General features: G+C 44.0%; 1 protein-coding gene across 3 annotated transcripts in view; it reads right to left on the reverse strand.

The window, feature by feature from the left end:
- The window catches only part of ntn3 (netrin 3), a 73,827-nt gene extending 54,069 nt beyond the window's left edge, over positions 1-19,758 (reverse strand). The window contains exon 1 of one of the 3 annotated variants that reach the window (XM_062964450.1): positions 18,654-19,758. In XM_062964450.1, the coding sequence (XP_062820520.1) occupies positions 18,654-18,805 (152 nt within the window). In that variant the 5' untranslated portion in view covers positions 18,806-19,758. Of the gene's footprint in view, positions 1-7,915; positions 8,388-14,277; positions 14,567-18,653 lie in introns of those variants that run through there. The other 2 variants (XM_062964451.1, XM_062964449.1) reach the window with 2 other exon arrangements.
- Between the last annotated feature and the right edge of the window lie 1,097 nt (positions 19,759-20,855).

Below are 20,855 nucleotides of genomic sequence, written 5' to 3' on the forward strand. Positions count from 1 at the left end.
AGGACTCGGTGTCACAGGTGGATGGTGAAGCAGTAGCTCCCCCTGTGGCCGGAATCGAGCAGACCCTCATGAAGCCAGAAGCTGGAACGTTAAATTGCCTCTGTGCCTGTCTCTATATGTCATATGTCTAATAATGGCATTGAATGTTTGCCATGTATATGTGTGCATTGTGATCCCCATTCTCATGCTATTAACCCCTATTTTGCTGAATGTCCAGCCGGCCGGTCTCTCCTCGCCAGGCTAAGCTGGGTGGCTTGCACCGCTTCACAGTTTCTCCGTTTTAAACGCCCTCCTTGCCGCAGCCGTCCTGGAAATCCTGGTCCTCCACGCAGGGAACTTGCCACATCAATCACGGCGAGGCCAGGAATTTGGGCTCCGGGCCCAGAACAGAGGTCTCAATATTATTTTTAATGGCTGGGAATGGAAATGAGAAATAGGAGACCGGGTCAGGCAGGCGCTCGTCCGCAGCGGAATGGGCTGTCGGTTTCTCTCCCTGTCCTGGCCCCCCAGGGGTTTGGGACTCCAACTCCCACCATTCCTAGGAGATGCAGCCGCTGCCAGCAAGGCACTTAGTCCCCATTTCAGACCATCAAGTGGACCTTCGAGGACGGGAGCAGGACGGCAGCTGTGAAGGAAAGGTCTTTAATGGAGAACTAAGTGGTGCCCTTCTGGAGAGAGGGCCAGGATGCCTGGGGGACATCGCCGGAAAGGCCTCATAGCAAACAGTCTCGTTTTCCTTGTTTGTTTTGTTTTAGTAAAAGTAATGCCTCCACCTTCGTTACTTGGGTTTGGATGGGAATATTTTAATAAACCAAACGCAGAAATAATCCTTAGAACGTGCTCTTTAACGACCACTATTCACTTTTCCACATCATCACCAGATGATTGGATACATTTCTGCCAATGATTGGATACATGTTTTCTGAAGCCGTCACGGAAGAAGTCGACACTCTGTTCACGCAACCGGCGTCTCACAGGACCCATCGTGCACGGATCTTCCAATAGGCAAACACAGCAATCATGTGACCCACACATTCTTGTGAAATGCCGATGATGCTTGAAATTTCTCTCTGAGGGATACGATGATCATCCCAAATCAATCTGTCAACCTTTTGCTTGTGAAACTTGGTGGTTGCTGTCACAGGACGTCCAACTCAAGTCAGACGTTCCCACCTCAACATCTTTAAACTTACTCGCTCAACGACGCATTGGACTCACATCAACACAATCACCATAAAGCGCTTCCATTCTCTGATGAATCTCCTTTGGGGCGACACCTTCTGCTGTCAAGAATTTGATGACTGCACGTTGCTTAAGTCACTTTGCTTCCATACTTTGCACATTAACAACACAACCGTTCAATGCTAAGGCTTCCCTGTCTGTGCAGGGTTGCATACTTCGCACTTTAACAACACAACCTTTCAATGCTAAGACTTCCCCGTCTGCGCAGGGTTCCATACTTCGCACTTTAACAACACAACCTTTCAATGCTAAGACTTCCCCGTCTGCGCAGGGTTCCATACTTCGCACTTTAACAACACAACCTTTCAATGCTAAGACTTCCCCGTCTGCGCAGGGTTCCATACTTCGCACTTTAACAACACAACCTTTCAATGCTAAGACTTCCCCGTCTGCGCAGGGTTCCATACTTCGCACTTTAACAACACAACCTTTCAATGCTAAGACTTCCCCGTCTGCGCAGGGTTCCATACTTCGCACTTTAACAACACAACCTTTCAATGCTAAGACTTCCCCGTCTGCGCAGGGTTCCATACTTCGCACTTTAACAACACAACCTTTCAATGCTAAGGCTTCCCCGTCTGCGCAGGGTTCCATACTTCGCACTTTAACAACACAACCTTTCAATGCTAAGACTTCCCCGTCTGCGCAGGGTTCCATACTTCGCACTTTAACAACACAACCTTTCAATGCTAAGACTTCCCCGTCTGCGCAGGGTTCCATACTTCGCACTTTAACAACACAACCGTTCAATGCTAAGACTTCCCCGTCTGCGCAGGGTTCCATACTTCGCACTTTAACAACACAACCTTTCAATGCTAAGGCTTCCCGCCAAACAGAACTCACTGTAGAGGAGAGTCTCCTGAAGAAACCAGTACCTGCCGCAGACCTGGACTGCCATCTGTTGAGGAGTTACGAAGGTGGAGGCATTACTTTTCATTCAACCCTCGTGATAGCATCCCAAGTGCCACCGTATCGGTGCCTATACTAATAGCATCCCAAGTGCCACCCTCCAGGGAGACCAAAGGCAGCATATGGAGGATGGCAACCCAGACACAAGGATGGCAGCCTGTCCTTGGGGACCGTCCCTCATTTACAAGGATTGTCCATTAAAACACATTACGACACGCTAAGCCCTGGAAGGGGTCCTGGAAGGGGTCCTGGAAGGGTGAGGCAGGATCTCTGCTCACAAAGCGCCATAATAAACTCCAGGCAAGATTCACCAGGGAGGCTTGGAGAAAGAAGCAGAAAAGAAAACCAACAAAGCCAGGAAATTTGGGGGGGGGGGGGGGGGGGAATCTAGGAAGCAAAACAGAAACAGGCCCAGGGAGTCTGAAACGGGCACAAAAGTTCTCTGCAGGACAGGTTAAGCCTGTAAAGGAGGGAGAGAAGTCCAGGGAGCGGGACAGGGCAGGGTTCAAGGGCAGCCAAGAAGGACCAGGAGTGAGACGAGGAGGCCACACTGGGACGGTCCTTTAGAAGTGGGGCTCGCCAGGTTTAGGGTGGCCAAATGGGATCCAGAATGTGGGTCGTGTCACTTTAATTGAAGTGATTTATAGTTTCCAAATCATGACCTCCCTTAAACACTGCCAGCTGGACAGCAAGTGTCCCAGAAGCAAGCTAGGCTGGCATAAGCTGGGGCTAACAGCAGGAGCTCACCCTGTTCCCTGGATTCAAACAGCTGGCCTTCCGATCAGCAAGTTCTGCAGCTTAGCGGGTTAACCCACTGCGCCACTGCGGCCTCTATAGCTCCTTAAAATATATATATTCCGTGCAATATGAGGGATGGTGGTAATGTATGAAATCCAAGCTCTGGACTGGTCTAAAGTCATAATTTAATAGAACGGCCGATTGAAGAAGACCCTGATTCCAACCATGACCTTCACATCAACTCAGGCTTATGGTGACCACGTACACACTGACCGCGACCGAGGGTTGGAATCCTGGAGAACTGGGGCAGTTTCCAACATGAACATAAAAAAACATTCAATTTTTTTTTTTTTAAAAACACCATACAACAAAGTTAAACATAGTAAACATAATGAACAACATCATAAGACTGAACCAAAACTATCCTATTAAAAACAGACATAAAATTGGAAATCCAAATCAATATACTCTATCAAGGATTCAAATACAGTAGAGTCTCACTTATCCAAGGTTCTGTATTATCCAAAGCAATCTGCCTTTTAGTAGTCATTGTTTTTGTAGTCAATGTTGCCATGTTTTGGTGCTAAATTCGTAAATACTGTACTACATTACTACATAACATTACTGTGTATTGAACTGCTTTTCCTGTCATTTTCTTGTAAAACATGATGTTTTGGTGCTTAATTTGTAAAATCATAATGTAATTTGATGTTGAATAGGCTTTTTTATTAATCCCTCCTTATTATCCAAGATTTTTGCTTATCCAATGTTCTGCCGGCCCGTTTATCTTGGATAAGCGAGACTCTACTGTACTAGTAATGGCAGCATTTCTTGTAACACTAGTACGTTTTGCAACAAACCAACACAGATTGTACGTGGCATTGCTTCAACTGCAACTGGCCATCGCTATTTTTCTGCTTGAAGCTCTGCGACAAAAGCAGAACCTGACAATTCAGCCTCTTGGTGCAAGATCAGTCAGGGTCTCAATCGATTGTCTTAGAACCTGACTGGCATTAACATCACTTAACCCCCTGCCCACCCCCCATGGAAGAGGGAAATTAGCATCTTCTGAAAAAGAAGCCGGATTCCTTAAGTTGCAAAACACAATGGGGGGGAAACCAGAGGGAACACAAAGGCACCGAGAAGAGATGCATCAGAAAGAACGGTCAAGGCAAGGCTACTCCCCATTCACGGTTTTCTACAGTTAAGGACAATGATACGAAGCCACCACTCAAGGAGGGCTTGCTATCTGTTTCTGTGGCAGCGCTGTATGAGTGTGCACAAACACACGGACAAACGGTGGCTCGTTCTGCACAAACCAATCTGTCGTGACTTGGGGGGTCTTCTGACTCACTGGAATCCTGTCCAAAAACACCTCCATCTGTGGCGCAGGGGTGTGTGATTTATCTGCCCTGCGCATTGCAATGCGGACCCTCCACAGAAGCAAGATGTTCTGCTCCAGCGCCTGTTTCGAAAAGTAGAATGTTTTTCCGTTCTGCTGTAAGTGTATCAATCACCCGGTCACAGCCTAACCTTCCATGATAAGAGTTACTATATTTCTATTTATAAATAATAAAATAAACTTTATTTTTATATCCCGCCCCATCTCCCCGAAGGGACTCGGGGCGGCTCACAACAGGGACAAGCCCAAAACAACAACAACGTATTTGACATAAACTTAAAACATTCCAACAAGTATTTATGCAAGTATGATGCAAATTGTGCCCTCTCTTTCTGGAGACTTTAGAGCAGTGGTACCGCCTTCCTGATGCCACGAAACCTCAATACAGTTCCTCATATCGTGGTGACCCACAACCATCACATTGTTTCCGTTGCGACGTCATTACTGTCATTTTGCTCCTGTTATGACTCGTAATGTAAATATCTGATATGCAGGATATATTTTCATTCACTGGATCACATTTGGCAGAAATACCCGATACTCCCAAATTTGTCATTTGGGAATTATAGTTCCCCTACAATCAAAGAGCATTCTGAACTCTACCAACAATGGAACTGAACCAAACTTGGCACACAGAACTCCCGTGACCAACAGGAAATGCTGGAAGGGTTTGCTGCGCATTGAATTTGAGAGTTGCAGTTCACCTACATCCAGAGATCACTGTGGACTCCAAACAATGACGGATCTGGACCAGACTTGGCACCAATACTCAATATTCCCCAATGTGGACACTGGTGGAGTTTGGGGGAAACAGACCTTGACATTTGGGAGTTGTAGTTGCTGGGATTTATAGTTCACCTACAATCAAAAAGCCCTTTGAACCCCACCAATGACAGAATTGGGCCAAACTTCCCACACAAAACCCTCAGGACCAACAGAAAACACTGAAGGGATTTGGGAAGAATCGACAGTGATTTAGGGGAGATGTAGTTCACCTACTTTTAGAAAAAGCTCTGCCCCATGTGCCCATCTTTTATTCTGTTTTGACGCATGAAAGATCCCTTCTGCATGAAATCTAGAGGCGTTTTGACAAGGAGCGAGCTGGTGGCCCTGCCACCCGTGGAGGGATGGACGGCCTCTGGGTTTTAGGCTAAACTTCAAAGGAACTCTCCAGGGTCCTGAACTATTCAGGCTATGGCTCAGTACTTTGAATAAGTCTTTTAAATTTGGACTAAAATAAGGAGTGGGTTCGCTGCCTTGCCAGTCATTGTGGCGAGAGACAGCGAGGCCCCTTCCACACAGCTGTATAAAACCCACATTTGAACTGGAATATATGACAGTGTGGACTCAGATAACTCAGTTCAAAGCAGATATTGTGGATTATCTGCCATGATATTCTGGGTTATACGGCTGCGTGGAAGGGCCCTAAGTGGGAAAATAGGAAGAGAAAACATACATGCACAAATATTTGCACAAATAGACACTTCTTCTTCTTCTTCTTCTTGTTATTATTATTATTATTATTATTATTATTATTATTATTATTATTATCTATTTTGTGTCAAAAGCACTGCATAATAAATACGTTTAAAAGTGATATAATAAAGGAATCACAAACAGCTAAATAGTTTTGGACCAAAAGTGGGCAACAGCAATTGCATTATTATTATTATTATTATTATTATTATTATTATTAGTAGTAGTAGTAGTAGTAGTAGTAGTATTGTCAAGCCATATTATTATTATTATTATTATTATTATATATTTCGTGTCAAAAGCGTTGCATAATAAATAAGTTTTAAAGTGATAGAATAAAGGAATCACAAACAGCTAAATAGTTTTGGACCAAAAGTGGGCAACAGCAATTGCATTATTATTATTATTATTATTATTATTATTATTATTATTATTATTATTAGTAGTAGTAGTACTAGTAGTATTGTCAAGCCAAGAAGCATTCTCTCCTGGCGTTTCACCCATATCTATGGCATGCATTCTAAGAAGTTGTGAGGTCTTAATGTAATTCTTACATTAGGGTAAAGGGTCAAGGTTTTCCCCTGACATTAAGTCCAGTCATGTCTGACTCTGGGGGTTGGTGCTCATCTCCATTTCTAAGCTGAAGAGCCGGCATTGTCCGTAGACACCTCCTAGGTCATGTGGCCAGCATGAGTGCATGGAGCGTCAATGTTACCTTCCCCCCGAAGCAGTACCTATTGATCTACTCACATTTGCATGTTTTCAAACTGCTAGGTTGGCAGAAGCTGGGGCTAACAACAGGAGCTCACCTCGTTCCCCGGATTCAAGCCTGCGACCTTTCGGTCTGCAAGTTCAGCAACTCAGCGGTTTAACACGCTGCGCCACTAGGGGCTCCCTAATTCTTACACGAAGAATTATTATATTCCTGTAAATCCTGACCTGCATTTATTGGCAATGCCCAAACTGGGCCAATGATCCTGGCATCCGACGCTGAAAATCTCAGAAAGGAAAGAAAGCAACCATCCTAAGCCAAGAGCCTGTTGCCTGGTGGTAGGGATACCTGTGACAGATGGGCTCGGGCTGTGGCGCAGGCTGGAGAGCAGCTGCAATGAATCACTGCAATGAATCACTCTGAGCAGGAGGTCATGAGTTCGAGGCCCGCTCGGAGCCTATGTTTGTCTTGTCTTTGTTCTATGTTAAAAGGCACTGAATGTTTGCCTATATGTGTAATGTGATCCGCCCTGAGTCCCCTTCGGGGTGAGAAAGAAGGGCGGAATATAAATGCTGTCAATAATAATTGTTAGCCCTCAACCGGTCCACTACTGATGACAGGCACCGATTTAGAACCAGGACGTCATCCTTGGGTGTCATCCGCATAAATCTGACCTGACCCCAAACCCTAATATTCCGGATGATGGGAGACAGAACTGAACCCTGAAGGACCCCACAGGCCACTAGCTGGGTCCATGCCATGGTCGATGGTATCAAAAGCCGCTGGGTCATCATCAGGGCTGGGCTGTGGCACAGCTGGTTGGTAGCCAGCTGCAATAAATCACTATTGATCGAGAGATCTTGAGTTCGAAGCCAGCCCGGGTCGGATTGAGCTCCTGACCATTGATATTGTAGCTCGTTGTTGACCTAAGCAGTTGCATCTGTCGAGTAGAAAATTTAGGTACCGCTTTATGCAGGGAGGCTAATTTAACTAATTTATGACACCATAACATTGCCAGCAGTGCACAGAAAGGAATGAGGAAGTACTACCATCAAGGACTCGGTGTCATGAGTGGCTGGGGAAGCGGCAGCTCCCCCTGTGGCCAGAATCGAGCATACCACCATGAAGCCGGAAGCTGGAAAATGTTAAAGTGCCTCTGTCTGTATGTCATATGTCCAATGACATTGAACGTTTGCCATGTCTGTGTGCATTGTGATCTGCCCTGAGTCCCCTTCGGGCTGAGAAAGAAGGGCGGAATAGAAATGCTGTAAATAATAATAACTTTATTTTTATACCCCTCCTCTATCTCCCCAAAGGGGACTCAGGGCGGCTGACATGGGGCCAAGCCCGAATAAAAACAGTAGCAGTATAAAACAAATAAAAATAAATAAATAAATAAAAAAATAAATAAATTTAACCTTCCCTCCATGATTTACCTGAACCTCACTGAATGCCTGGTGGCAAGAGAGACCTTTCCAGAGAGGGTCTTGAACCCCCCGGGATCCCACCCCGAGACCTGCCTGCGACGGGGTTGGCGTGGAGGACAGGACGGCGTAGACTGGCGCAGCCTTCCCAGCCTAAGTCGCTCCTGACACACTTTATTCCTGCGTAATAGCACCCAAGGAGTCGCTCTGCAGGACCGTAATCCGGGCCCAGCCACCCTAAACCCCTTCACACATTCCTGCCGCATTGTTTGGCTGCCTCACGGGTTCTTAAGCACGCCACTTGGTATGCGCGGGGCCGGCCGGCCGGCCACTGATCCCATCCCACACAGAGCGAGCGGCTGTGCCTGTGGGTTTCTCGGCTGCGTTTCTCAGGCAGGTTCACGGCACAGCGAAAGCAGTCCGCCTTCTCCAAGGCCCTTGTGCACCAACCGCAGCAAGAGATCTCCTCAACTACAGCCACATCCTTCTGCCTTCGCTGGGCTCCTGAATTCCTTCCGGACTGGAGAGTTTTCATACCATCCTCTGCTTGTGTTTGAGTAGGATCAGCAACAGTTCTTTTGCAGTTGCTCCCGTTTCCTCTTCTTTTGGAAGGAATATCGATAGAAAGGATTTACCGCTCTCGGCTTATACTTGAGTCAATGTTTTCCCAGTTTTTTTGTGGTAAAATGAGGTGCCTCGGCTTATACCCTGTTTCCCCTAAAATAAGACATCCCCAGAAAATAAGACCTAGTAGAGGTTTTGCTGAATTTCTAAATATAAGGCCTCACCCAAAAGTAAGACCTAGCAAAGTTTTTGTTTGGAAGCATGCCCAACAAACAGAACACCAGAACTTGCAGGATTGGTAAATGTACGTACCAGAAAGTGTTGTACATGGAAATATTGGCAGCAACAAGAAATTCTTGATAGGATTCACCATTTGTCTGGTTATGCTGGTTTATGATGACAACTACTGTACAGTCTATATATATAAAAGAGTAATGAAATTTCGGTCTAGGACAAAACAACAAAACTACACATCCCAGAAACACTAAACTTGGCAGCACAACCCCTCATCCATGCCTCTACGTTCAGACAACAAAAAAAGAAAGAAAAATAAAGTCCTAATTAGAGGGAAAGGAATAATTGTTTTTATCCAATTGCTGCCAGTTAGAAGGCTAAGCTCTGCCCACTCAGCCCAGGGGACAGGCAGAGTTAGGCCTCACTTAGGCCTCTTCCACACTGCCTATAAAATACAGATCATCAGATTTTAACTGGATTATATGGCAGTGTAGACTCAAGGCCCTTCCACACAGCTATATAACCCTTTACCCTTTACCTTAACTACCACCAATTCCTCAATACTTTATTTCCCATACCATCATACTTCGCCACAGCAACGCGTGGCCGGACACAGCTAGTATATAATAAATGTTCATTTTTTTGTTCAACAATAAAGGTGAATTCTTCTTCATGGAAAAATAATACATCCCCTGAAAATAAGACCTAGAGCATCTTTGGGAACAAAAATTAATATAAGACACGGTCTTATTTTTGGGGAAACACGTTATTTGGGTCGGGTTATACTCGAGTATATAGGGTATTCTTGGCGCTCGAGAAAGGGATGAGGCTTTCCCCCAAATCCACCTATGCTCCCGCCCAAGGCCACAGGGCAAGGCGAGGGCAGGGGAGCCACGTTTTTCTTCCCCGTGTCCTCCGCTTCCAGGCTCGCGAGTGCCAAGAACAACCTTTGGGGAGGCATCTGGTGTCCCTGTTGCCAATCTCACACATGCCGTCGAGAACAGAAAGTGCGCGAGAGCAAGATGCTGCTTTCAAGACACGCGCTGCCTCTCGATCTGTGGTTCTCTACCTTCCTAATGCCGCGACTCCTTGTTACTTCATAACGAACATAATTTTGCTGCTGTTATGAATCGTAATGCAGGTATCTGATATGCAGGATGTATTTTCATTCGCTGGACCACATTCGAATATGCCCAAATTTGAATACTGGTAAATGATTTTGTCATTTGGGAGTTATAGTTGCTGGGATTTATAGTTCGCCTACACTCAAAGAGCACTCTGAACTCCACCAACAATGGAATTGAACCAAACTTGGGACATGGAACTCAAAACTGTGGGCTCAAACAACGATTGATCCGGACCAAACTTGGCACCAATACTCAATATGCCCAAATGCAAACACTGGTGGAGTTTGGGGAAAACAGACCTTGAGATTTGGGAGTTGTAGTTGCAGAGATTTATAGTTCACCTACATTCAAAGAGCACTCTGAACTCCACCAACAATGGAATTGAACCAACTCCACAGAACTCCCGTGGCCAACAGGAAATGCTGGAAGGGTTTGGTGAGCATTGATCTTGAGTTTGGGAGTTGTAGTTCACCTACATCCAGAGAGCACTGTGGGCTCAAACAACGATTGATCTGGACCAAACTTGGCACCAATACTCAATATGGTCAAATGTGAACACTGGTGGAGTTTGGGGAAAACAGACCTTGACATTTGGGAGTTGTAGTTGCTGGGATTTATAGTTCACCTACAATCAAAGAGCCCCTTGAACCCCACCAATGACAGAACTTCCCACACAGAACCCCCATGACCAACAGAAAATACTGTGCTTTGGGGACCCCTCTGAACCCCCTCTTGCGACCCCACCAACGGTCCCGACCCCCAGGTTGAGAAACGCTGCTCTAGATACAAACATGGGCCAACTTTGTCCCTCTCTCCAGGTGTTTTGGACTCCAACTCCCACTGTTACTAACAGCTTCAGGCCCTTTTGTTTTCCCCCTCAGCCGCTAGACATGTGATTGTACTGAGCATGTTCAGACTCAGGACTCCAATTTGAAGTCAATCTGATTTACACCTCAGTGGAGGTGGACGTATGTTTGCATCACACCTCAGTGGAGGTTGGATGCATGTTGCTTAAGCGGCTGAGGGGGAAAAGGAAGGGGCCCGAGGCTGTTAGGAATGGTGGGAGTTGCAGTCCAAACACCTGGAGGGAAGACCACCTCTCTCAAAACCGCACAGCAAGAGACTTGAAAAGACAACAGGCCACTGCTTGTGGGGCCTGCCTGTTATGTAACAAGACGCACAGCCTTTCTCCCCCTTGTAGGCCCGTCTTCCACACCTCCTTGCTCACGGTCAACGCAAGATCCGTCCCTATGGAAAGAGTGTCCAAATCAACGCCTGGGCAGAGCGAGAATCAGACTTTTAAATCCCTGCAAGCAGGGAGGGGAGAGAGACACTTTCCCAGCTTCTTTTACAAACAAGTTTCAGAATGGGTCCTCGAAGGCTTTCGTGGCCAGAATTGCTGGCTTGCTGTGCCGCCTGGCCATGTTCCAGAAGCACTCTCTCCTGAGGTTTCGCCCACATCTAGGGCAGGCATCCTCAGAGGTTGTGAGGTCTGTTGGAAACTTGTCAAGTGGGGTTTATATATATCTATATCCCTGTGGAATGATGATGCCCAGGATGGGAGAGAGAAAGAAAGAACCCGTGTCTGCTTGAGGCAAGTGTGAATGTTTCAATTGGCCACTCCGATTAATAATAATAATATATATAATAATAATATTATGCCTGGGATCTACAAATTAGTCTCCTGTTTTTAACACTGTATCCTGCTTGTTGATTTTAATGATTGTTTTTATTGGTGTTTTTTACTGGGATAATTGTTTTATTGCTTTGTTACTGTTATTTGTTTGTTTTATCGGGCCAGGCCCCGTGTAAGCCGCCCCGAGTCCCTTCGGGGAGATGGGGCGGGGTATAAAAATAAAGTTGTTATTATTATTATTATTATTATTACTCTCTCCATTCACCCTGGCCTAGCAAGGATGCCCTCTGAAGAAAGCGGCCAGGCTTTTAAGCTGCAAGACTATTCAGTGCAGTTCAATCTGGCCAAACAAGGATTCCCCTGCAAAGGAAGGAGCCAGGCTTCACAGCGGCTCTTGGATTGAGGGTGCGACTCCAGCTACTCCAGGAAACAGCCAGGCTTTGAGGCTGCAAGGCCATTCACTGCTATTCCACCTGGCCAACGAATGTGTCCCATAAGCCACAGCAATGCGTGGCCGGGCACAGCTAGTAATAATAATAATACAGTAGAGTCTCACTTATCCAACATTCTGGATTATCCAACGCATTTTTGTAGTCAATGTTTTCAATATATCATGATATTTTGGTGCTAAATTTGTAAATACAGAAATTACAATATAACATTACTGCATATTGAACTACTTTTTCTGTCAAATTTGTTGTATAACATGATGTTTTGGTGCTTAATTTGTAAAATCATAACCTAATTTGTAAAATCATAACCTAATTTGATGTTTAATAGGTTTTTCCTTAATCCCTCCTTATTATCCAAGATATTCGCTTATCCAAGCTTCTGCCGGCCCGTTTAGCTTGGATAAGTGAGACTCTACTGTACTAATAATAATAATAATAATTTTAAAAAGTTATTTATAACCTGCTTCCATCTCCCTGAAGGGACTCAGAGTGGTTCACATGGAGACCAAGCCTGATCAACAGATAAAACAATACAACAGCATGTATAATTAAAACAATAACAGTAAAATAACATTAATAAAATACATAGTGAGGATCAGGACTAAACGGTGTGGCTATTAAGAAATTACAGGGAAAGCAGGCAGGTGCAAAAACACAAGGCAACGAGATTCAGGAATAGGGTCAAGTGCTGAGGGTTAGGGCACGAAATGGTTACGACTGGCAGGCAATGAAAACATTGGAACATCCAGGTCTTCGAATTATTATTATTATTATTATTATTATTATTATTATTATTATTATCATTAGCACTGAATAGCCTCTCAGCTTCAAGGCCTGGCTGCTTATTGCCTGGGTGAATCCCTTGTTGGGAGGTGTTAGCTGGCCCTGATTGTTTCCTGCCTGGAATTCTTTCTTCCTCCCACTCTGGACATCATTCCACCGATATATCAACCCCACTCGTCTAGTTTCCAACAGACCTCACAACCTCTGAAGATGCCTGCCATGTATATGGGCGAAACGTCAGAAAAAAATGCTTCTGGAAGATGGCCAGACAGCCTGGAAAACTCACAGCAACCAAGTTTCAGAATAATGCCAAGATTTAGAAAGCAAAGGCCGAGAGGGAGGTAGAGACTTGGCTGTTGACAGCTCAAGGTGCGGAAAGAAGGAAGGAAAGAAAGAAGGAAAGAAGGAGAGAAGGAAGAGAAAGAAGGAAGGAGGAAGCAGAGAGAGAGGAAGGAAAGCAAGGAAGGAAAGAAGGAAGGAAAGAAGGAAGGAAAGAAGAAAAGAAAGAAGGAGAGAGGGAGGGAAGGAAGGAGAGAAGGAAGCAAAGAGGGAAGGAAAGAAGGAAGGAAGGAGGGAGGGAGGGAAGGTAGGGGGAAGGAGAGAAGGAAGAAGAAAGGAGAAAGGAAGAGAAAGAAGGAAGGAGGAAGCAGAGAGAGAGGAAGGGAAGCAAGGAGGGAAAGAAGGAAGGAAAGAAGGAGAGAAGGAAGAAGAAAGGAGAAAGGAAGAGAAAGAAGGAAGGAGGAAGCAGAGAGAGAGGAAGGGAAGCAAGGAAGGAAAGAAGGAAGGAAAGAAGGAAGGAAAGAAGGAGAGAAGGAAGAAGAAAGGAGAAAGGAAGAGAAAGAAGGAAGGAGGAAGCAGAGAGAGAGGAAGGGAAGCAAGGAAGGAAAGAAGGAAGGAAAGAAGGAGAGAAGGAAGAAGAAAGGAGAAAGGAAGAGAAAGAAGGAAGGAGGAAGCAGAGAGAGAGGAAGGGAAGCAAGGAAGGAAAGAAGGAAGGAGGAAGCAGAGAGAGAGGAAGGGAAGCAAGGAAGTAAGCAAAGAGGGAGGGAAGGAAGAGAGAAAGGAAGGAGGGAGGGAAGCAAAGAAGCAGGGAGCGAGGGAAGGAAGGAAGGAAGGAAGGAAGGAAGGAGAGAAGGAAGCAAAGAGGGAAAAAGGAAGGAAGAAATGAAGGAGAGAGGGAAGAGGGAGGGAAGGAAGGAGGGAAGGAAGGAAGGAAGGAGAGAAGAAGGCAAAGAGGGAAGGAAAGAAGGAAGGAGAGAAGGAAGGAAGGATGGAAGGAGGGAAGGAGAGAGGGGGAAAGGAAAGCAGGCAAATAAGCAAAGAAGGAGAGAAGGAAGAAAAGAGAGAGGGAAGGAAGTGAGAGAGAAAAGAAGGAGGGTGGAAGCAAAGGAACAGGAGGCCAGGGAGAGAAGGAGAGAGAGAAAGAGAGAAGGAGAAGGAAGCAAGGTGGGAAGGAAGGAAGGAAGGAAGGAAGGAAGGAAGGAAGGAAGGAAGGAAGGAAGGAAGGAAGGAAGGAAGGAGAGAGGGAAGAGAAGGGAAGAGAGAAGCAAGCCAAGAGGGGAGGAAGGGGGCGCGACTGACCTGGGCCGGGCGAACAGGTTGCAAGTCCGGCTCCGGGGCGCGTGTCCGGGCAGGGAGGGAGGGGGGGAGGGGGGGGGGAGGGAGGCCCGCCGAGCGTGTCCCGCGGGGAGAAGGCGCGCGCCCGTCCCTCTCCTCCTCCTCCTCCTCCTCCTCCTCTTCTTCCTCCTCCTCCTCGGCGCTCCTTCCTTCCTTCCTTCTTCCTCGCGAGTGTCTCAGCCCCCCGCCCGCCTTGCCAAGGAGCCGAGAAACGTCAACTCCCGGAGGAAATGAGAAGCAGATTGCCGGCTCTGGGAGGGAGGGAGGGGGGAGGGGGGAGGGAGGGGGAGGGCTGCGGGGCGGGGCGGGGACGGCCCAGAGACCTCCCCCCTCCCTCCCTCCCTCCCTCCCCCCCTCTCTCTTTCCCTCCCTCCGGAGCATCCCTCCTCGAGAGTGCTCGGTGGAGTTCAGAGTGCTCATCGATTGCAGGTGAACTACAAATCCCAGCATCCACAACTCCCACAAATCAAGGTGAATTTCCCCAAAAGACCTCCAGTATTTTTCGCTGGGCGTGGGGCCTCTATGTGCCAAGTTTGGTCCAATTCCATCCTCAGTGGAGTTCAGAGCGCTCATCAATTGCAGGTGAACTATAAATCCCAGTATCCACAACTCACCCAAATCAAACCATTGAGCTGCTGAACTTTCTGACCAAAAGATAGGTGGTTCGAATCTGGGGGGTGCGGTGAGCTCCCGTTGTTAGCCCCAGCTTCTGCGAACCTAGCAATTCGAAAATATGCCAATGTGAGTAGATCAATAGGTACTGCTGCTATTGGCGGGAAGGTAACAGCACTCCATGCAGTATGACGTTGGAGGTGTCTACGGACAACGCCGGCTCTTTGGCGTAGTAATGGAGACGAGCACCAATCCCCAGAGTTAGACACGACTAGATTTCATGTCAGGGGAAATCTAGTGCAATTTAATTCCCCCCCCCCCCTATTTTATTTGGTTTATGATGCTGTGCTTTTTAGTGTCGTGCAATTTTGGCCGTTTTTAACCATTTTGAATCCCACGCATCGGAGAAAAGGGGGATAAAAACAAAATAAATAAATAAAGAATTGTGTGAACGAATTCACACAGTTGCCCTTCGTTATCTGGGCGGAGGCCACAAGGGGGCGCTGGAGGGAAAAGGAACTTTGGAACTCGCTGCCCATGGAGCTCCCTCACTGTCCACCTTTCGTAAGGAACTGAGAACCTGGATCTTCCAGCAAGCCTTCGGGAAGGATTCGTCCCTAGATAGGACTCTGTCCTGCATCCGCTTCCCTGGCCCTGTGATACGTAGTTGGCACCACCGCTCTGCCAGTCCTGTTATAAGAGACAAACCTTTCCAATGCTAATTAGGGTGATTAACTGAAACATTAGCACTGGCTTCCAACTGACAAAGGACTCTTGCCACATCCTGGACTCTCCACAGATATATATATATATTTACCTTCCTTGCCTAGTTTCTCCATGCCTCACAACTTCTGAGGATGCCTTCCATAGGTGTGGGCGAAACGTCAGGAGAGAATGCTTCTGGAGCATGGCCATACAGCCCGGAATACATACAACAACCCTATTATTATTATTATTATTATTATTATTATTATTATTATTATTATTATTTCTCACAACCTCTGAGGATGCCTGCCATAGATGTGGGTGAAACGTCAGGAGAGAATGCTTCTGGAACATGGCCACACAGCCCGAAAGACATACAACAACCCAGTCCTATTATAGTTGATTAGGTCTATTTTTAGGAGCCCCCGGGTGGCACAGCAGGTTAAACTGGTTAATGATCATAATGATAATAGCAGTAAGAATAGTAATGATGACGACGACAACAGTAGCAATAATAGCGATGGTGATGATTGTAATAGTAGTAGTAATATTAGTAATGGTGGAGATGATAGTAGCACTAAAAGTAACGATGATAGTAGTAATACAGTAGAGTCTCACTTATCCAACATTCTGGATTATCCAAGGCATTTTTGTAGTCAATGTTTTCAATACATCGTGATATTTTGGTGCTAAATTCGTAAATACAGTAAACGCAGTAATGCTGTGTAGTAATTACTGTATTTACGAATTTAGCACCAAAATATCATGATGTATTGAAAACATTGACTACAAAAATGCCTTGGATAATCCAGAATGTTGGATAAGTGAGACTCTACTGTACTAATACAAATATATAAGTATCCCTCAAGTAACTAGCTACATAATAATAGAACTATATAAGTATCCATCAAGTAACTATTTATATACTAGTACAAATATATAAGTATCCACCAAGTAACTATTTATGTACTAATACAAATATATAAGTATCCACCAAGTAACTATTTATGTACTAATACAAATATGTAAGTATCCACCAAATAACTAGTTAGATAATAATATAAATATATAAGTATCCCTCAAGTAACTATTTATAAAATAATACAGTAGAGTCTCACTTATCCAAGCCTCTGGATTATCCAACACATTTTTGTAGTCAATGTTTTCAATACATCGTGATATTTTGGTGCTAAATTCGTAAATACAGTAATTACTACATAGCATTAATGCATATTGAACTACTTTTTCTGTCAAATTTGTTGTATAACATGAAGTTTTGGTGCTTAATTTGTAAAATCATAACCTAATTTGATGTTTAATAGGCTTTACCTTAATCCCTCCTTATTATCCAAGATTTTCGCTTATCCAATGTTTTGCTGGCCCGTTTATGTTGGATAAGTGAGACTCTACTGAAGTAGTAATAATAATCATTATAGTAATAATGATTTTTTTTTTCGTGTCAGGAGCAACCAGAGTTGCTTCTGGAGCGAGAGAATTGGCCGTCTGCAAGGACGTTGCCCAGGGGACATTGCCCAGATGTTTTGATGTTTTTACCATCCTTGTGGGAGGCTTCTCTCATGTCCCCGCATGGAGCTGGAGCTGACAGAGGGAGCTCATCCACACTCTCCCCAGGTGGGATTCGAACCTGGCAGCCTTCAGGTCAGCAACCCAACCTTCAAGTCACTTAGTCCACTACGCCATCTGGAGGCTCCAGTAATAATGATGATGATGATAATAGTAGCAATAATAGTAATGATGATCATAGTAATAATAATAATAATAATAGCAATTTATTTATTTATTTAATACATTTATATCCTGCCCTTCTCACCCCGAAGGGGACTCAGAGGAGCTTAAAAATTAAATTTACATACAATATTATATTATTAGCATAGCACCATACTGGCAATAAATTACCATATTGTACTATATCTATATATTGTAATATTATTAATAATATTACATGTAATATATAATATATAATTAATATTATTATATTGTATTATTAGTATTATATTGTATTACAAAATAATATTATTACTATTATAGGCATATACAATATATTATAATGTATAATATATTATACTGGACTTAACGTCAAGGGGAAAACCTTCACCTTTACCTAGGTCCATTTTCGTATTCCTGGCCATTGGATTCCTGAACCTCACCTGATGGAGTTCCGATGTACTCAGTTTTATATATAACCCCAGTTTGTATTTTTTAATGTTTGTATTTTTTATTTTATTTGTCGTCACTTTGTTTGTTAAGTAACAGTTAGATAGTTTATATTGTCTATTGTTCTGATGTAAACTGTTTGAATGGTTTTCTTTTGGCGTTGAATGGTTGGGAACAGTACTATATACTACAGGCACAGGCAAACTTGGGCCCTCCAGGTGTTTTGGACTCCAACTCCCACAATTCCTAACAGCTGGTAGGCTGTTAGGAATTGTGGGAGTTGAAGTCCAAAACACCTGGACGGCCCAAGTTTACCCATGCCTGATATACTATATATTCTATGTCTTTTTGGCAAATGTGAATCTCCACCTTTGGAAAGTCGCTAGTCAAGAAAAGCATGGCCTTGTTAGAAAGTCAACTCTTTTAACAAGTGATATTCACAAGTATTCATGTAATGGCACACGGGTTACTCAGCTGTTAGACTGAAGAACCATGCCTTTAGACTGCCAAGGGTGAAAACATGCCACTACAATATATATATATATTTGGCTAGCAGAGGATGATTGTTTCTTTGCAGTTGAAGTTGCCCAAAAGATATACACCCGTTTGAAAGCTCTTAGTTAAAATATGCACTCAGAGATAAAAACAAAAACTTTGAAAAATAACATATCTTGTATTAATTCACTATACAGGCACAAGTTCACTATACAAGTTCAGTTACGGATAGGGTATAGTTGTTCTCTCTGTGTTGAGAACACAGGGTATCACTCTTTATCAATAGTCCATAGTATTTAGTATAGTTGTACTCACTTAAGTCCATAAGCAAATATTAAAGTCTCTAAACTGACCTCTCAACTGAAGTCCAAGCAGCATCTTGTATGCATTCACCTCCTCTGAGGTCTGATGAAAGATCTCTGCTCCCATTGAAGTCCAAACACATACTTCTCCATTGAAGTCCAAACAGATACTTAATACAAAATGGAGTACTGAGTCTGCACATGCTCAGTATAATCACATGCCTATAACTCCTCCCACACCAAAGAGTCAAACTGGCAAATCAACAGACATAGAATACAGGTTACCAAATATACACATTAACAAACAAATAGTGAGTGAATGAGTGGCTTGGGAGGTTGCTATTTCCAACATATATGAGGGTTGAATGAAAAGTAATGCCTCCACCTTCGTAACTCTTCAACAGATGGCAGTACTGGTCTTAGGCAGGTCCTGGCTTGTTCAGTAGACTCTCCTCTACACTTCCATTTGGCGGGAAGCCTTAGCATTGAACGGTTGTGTTGTTAAAGTGAGAAGTATGGAACCCTGCGCAGACGGTCGGTCAATGCAAGTTAAGCAACGTGCAATCATTGATTTCTTGGCAGCAGCAGGTGTCACCCCAAAGGAGATCCATCAGAGAATGCAAGTTGTTTGTGGCTATTGTGTTGATGTGAGTCCTGTGCATCGTTGGGCAAGTAAGTTTAAAGATATTGAGGTGGGAACATCTGACTTGCGTGACAAACAAAGAGTTGGACGTCCTGTGACAGCAACCACCGAGTCTCACAAGCAAAAGGTTGACAGACTGATTCAGGATGATTGTTGTATCACTCAGAGAGAAATTTCAAGCATAATCAGCGTTTCACAAGAACGTGTGGTTTACATTATTGCTTTACTTGGCTATCAGAAGATCTGTGCACGATGGGTCCTGTGAGACGCTGGTCGCGGAAACAGAGTGTCGACTTCTTCCGTGACGACTTCAGGAAACGTGTTCATCGTTAGCAGAAATATATCCAATTGTCTGGTGATGATGTGGAGAAGTGAATAGTGGTAGTTAAAGAGCACATTCTAAGGATTATTTCTGCATTTGATTTATTAAGATATTTCCATCCAAACCCAAGTAACGAAGGTGGAGGCATTACTTTTCATTCAACTCTCCTATGCTTTGGAGCAGAAGGCATTCCTTCAAAAGATTCCCCACATTTTCAGGGTGAAATTGTATTTGCAATCCCAATGCCTCCCCCTAGCGGACCTTCATCCATAGTTTCCCCATATAATGCAATGGAAACTGCATTAGATTGTCAGTGTAAGCAGACTAGGATGCAATGGAACAATGGCTTCAAACTACAGGAAAGGAGATTCCACCTGAACATCAGGAAGAACTTCCTCACTGTGAGAAGGGCTGTTCAGCAGTGGAACTCTCTGCCTCGGGCTGTGGTGGAGGCTTTTAAGCAGAGGCTGGATGGCCATCTGTCGGGAGTGCTTTGAATGTGATTTCCTGCTTCTTGGCAGAATGGGTTTGGACTGGATGGCCCATGAGTTCTCTTCCAACTCTACGATTCTATGATTCTATGATTCTATGAACTCCCTGATATTCCTTTGTCTGTAACCCATTCCCACACCACCATCTATCAGTCACCTGCAAAAATATTAATGGGTTTCTCAAGTTGCAGAAAATGCGAGCCTTACGTCAGGGTTGTCAAACTCATTTTCTTTTTCTTTTTTTATTATACTCTTTATTAAGATTTATTTTAAGATACAATAATAACATATATATATATATATATATATATATATATATATATATATATAAGGTTGAGGAAACAGATGTGAAGAAGGAAACAGAAATAAAGTAAGATGGAGAACGCAATCTGACGTGTCTACCCCAATGTATGTACTATATACAAAATATTTAAAATGTTAAATAAATTAGCTGTTGTCATCTTCAGAATTGATTAACTGCATTTAAAAAAAGAAAAAAGAGAAAATAGATTAAATTGGAGGAGTAGAAAGATGATAATGGGTGAAAAACTCGGGGCTATGTCTGTTTTTATTGTTGCTTTTATTGTGGTTTTTATTGTTTTTATTGTTATTTTAAAGCCAAGTGTATTGTTTTAATCTATTTTTGTAAACTGCTCCAAGCCAAACTGGGAGTAGCGGTATATAAGTTTAATAATAAATAAATAAATAATAAAAATAAATAAAAAAGTGGTTTGTTTATTTCGACTTCCTGGTATCTTCTTAAGGTTTCCTTTTCTATTTTTCTATTTTTATCCTTT

This window comes from Anolis carolinensis, unplaced genomic scaffold (assembly GCF_035594765.1).
Source record: "Anolis carolinensis isolate JA03-04 unplaced genomic scaffold, rAnoCar3.1.pri scaffold_13, whole genome shotgun sequence".
Taxonomy (NCBI): Eukaryota; Metazoa; Chordata; class Lepidosauria; order Squamata; family Dactyloidae; genus Anolis; species Anolis carolinensis.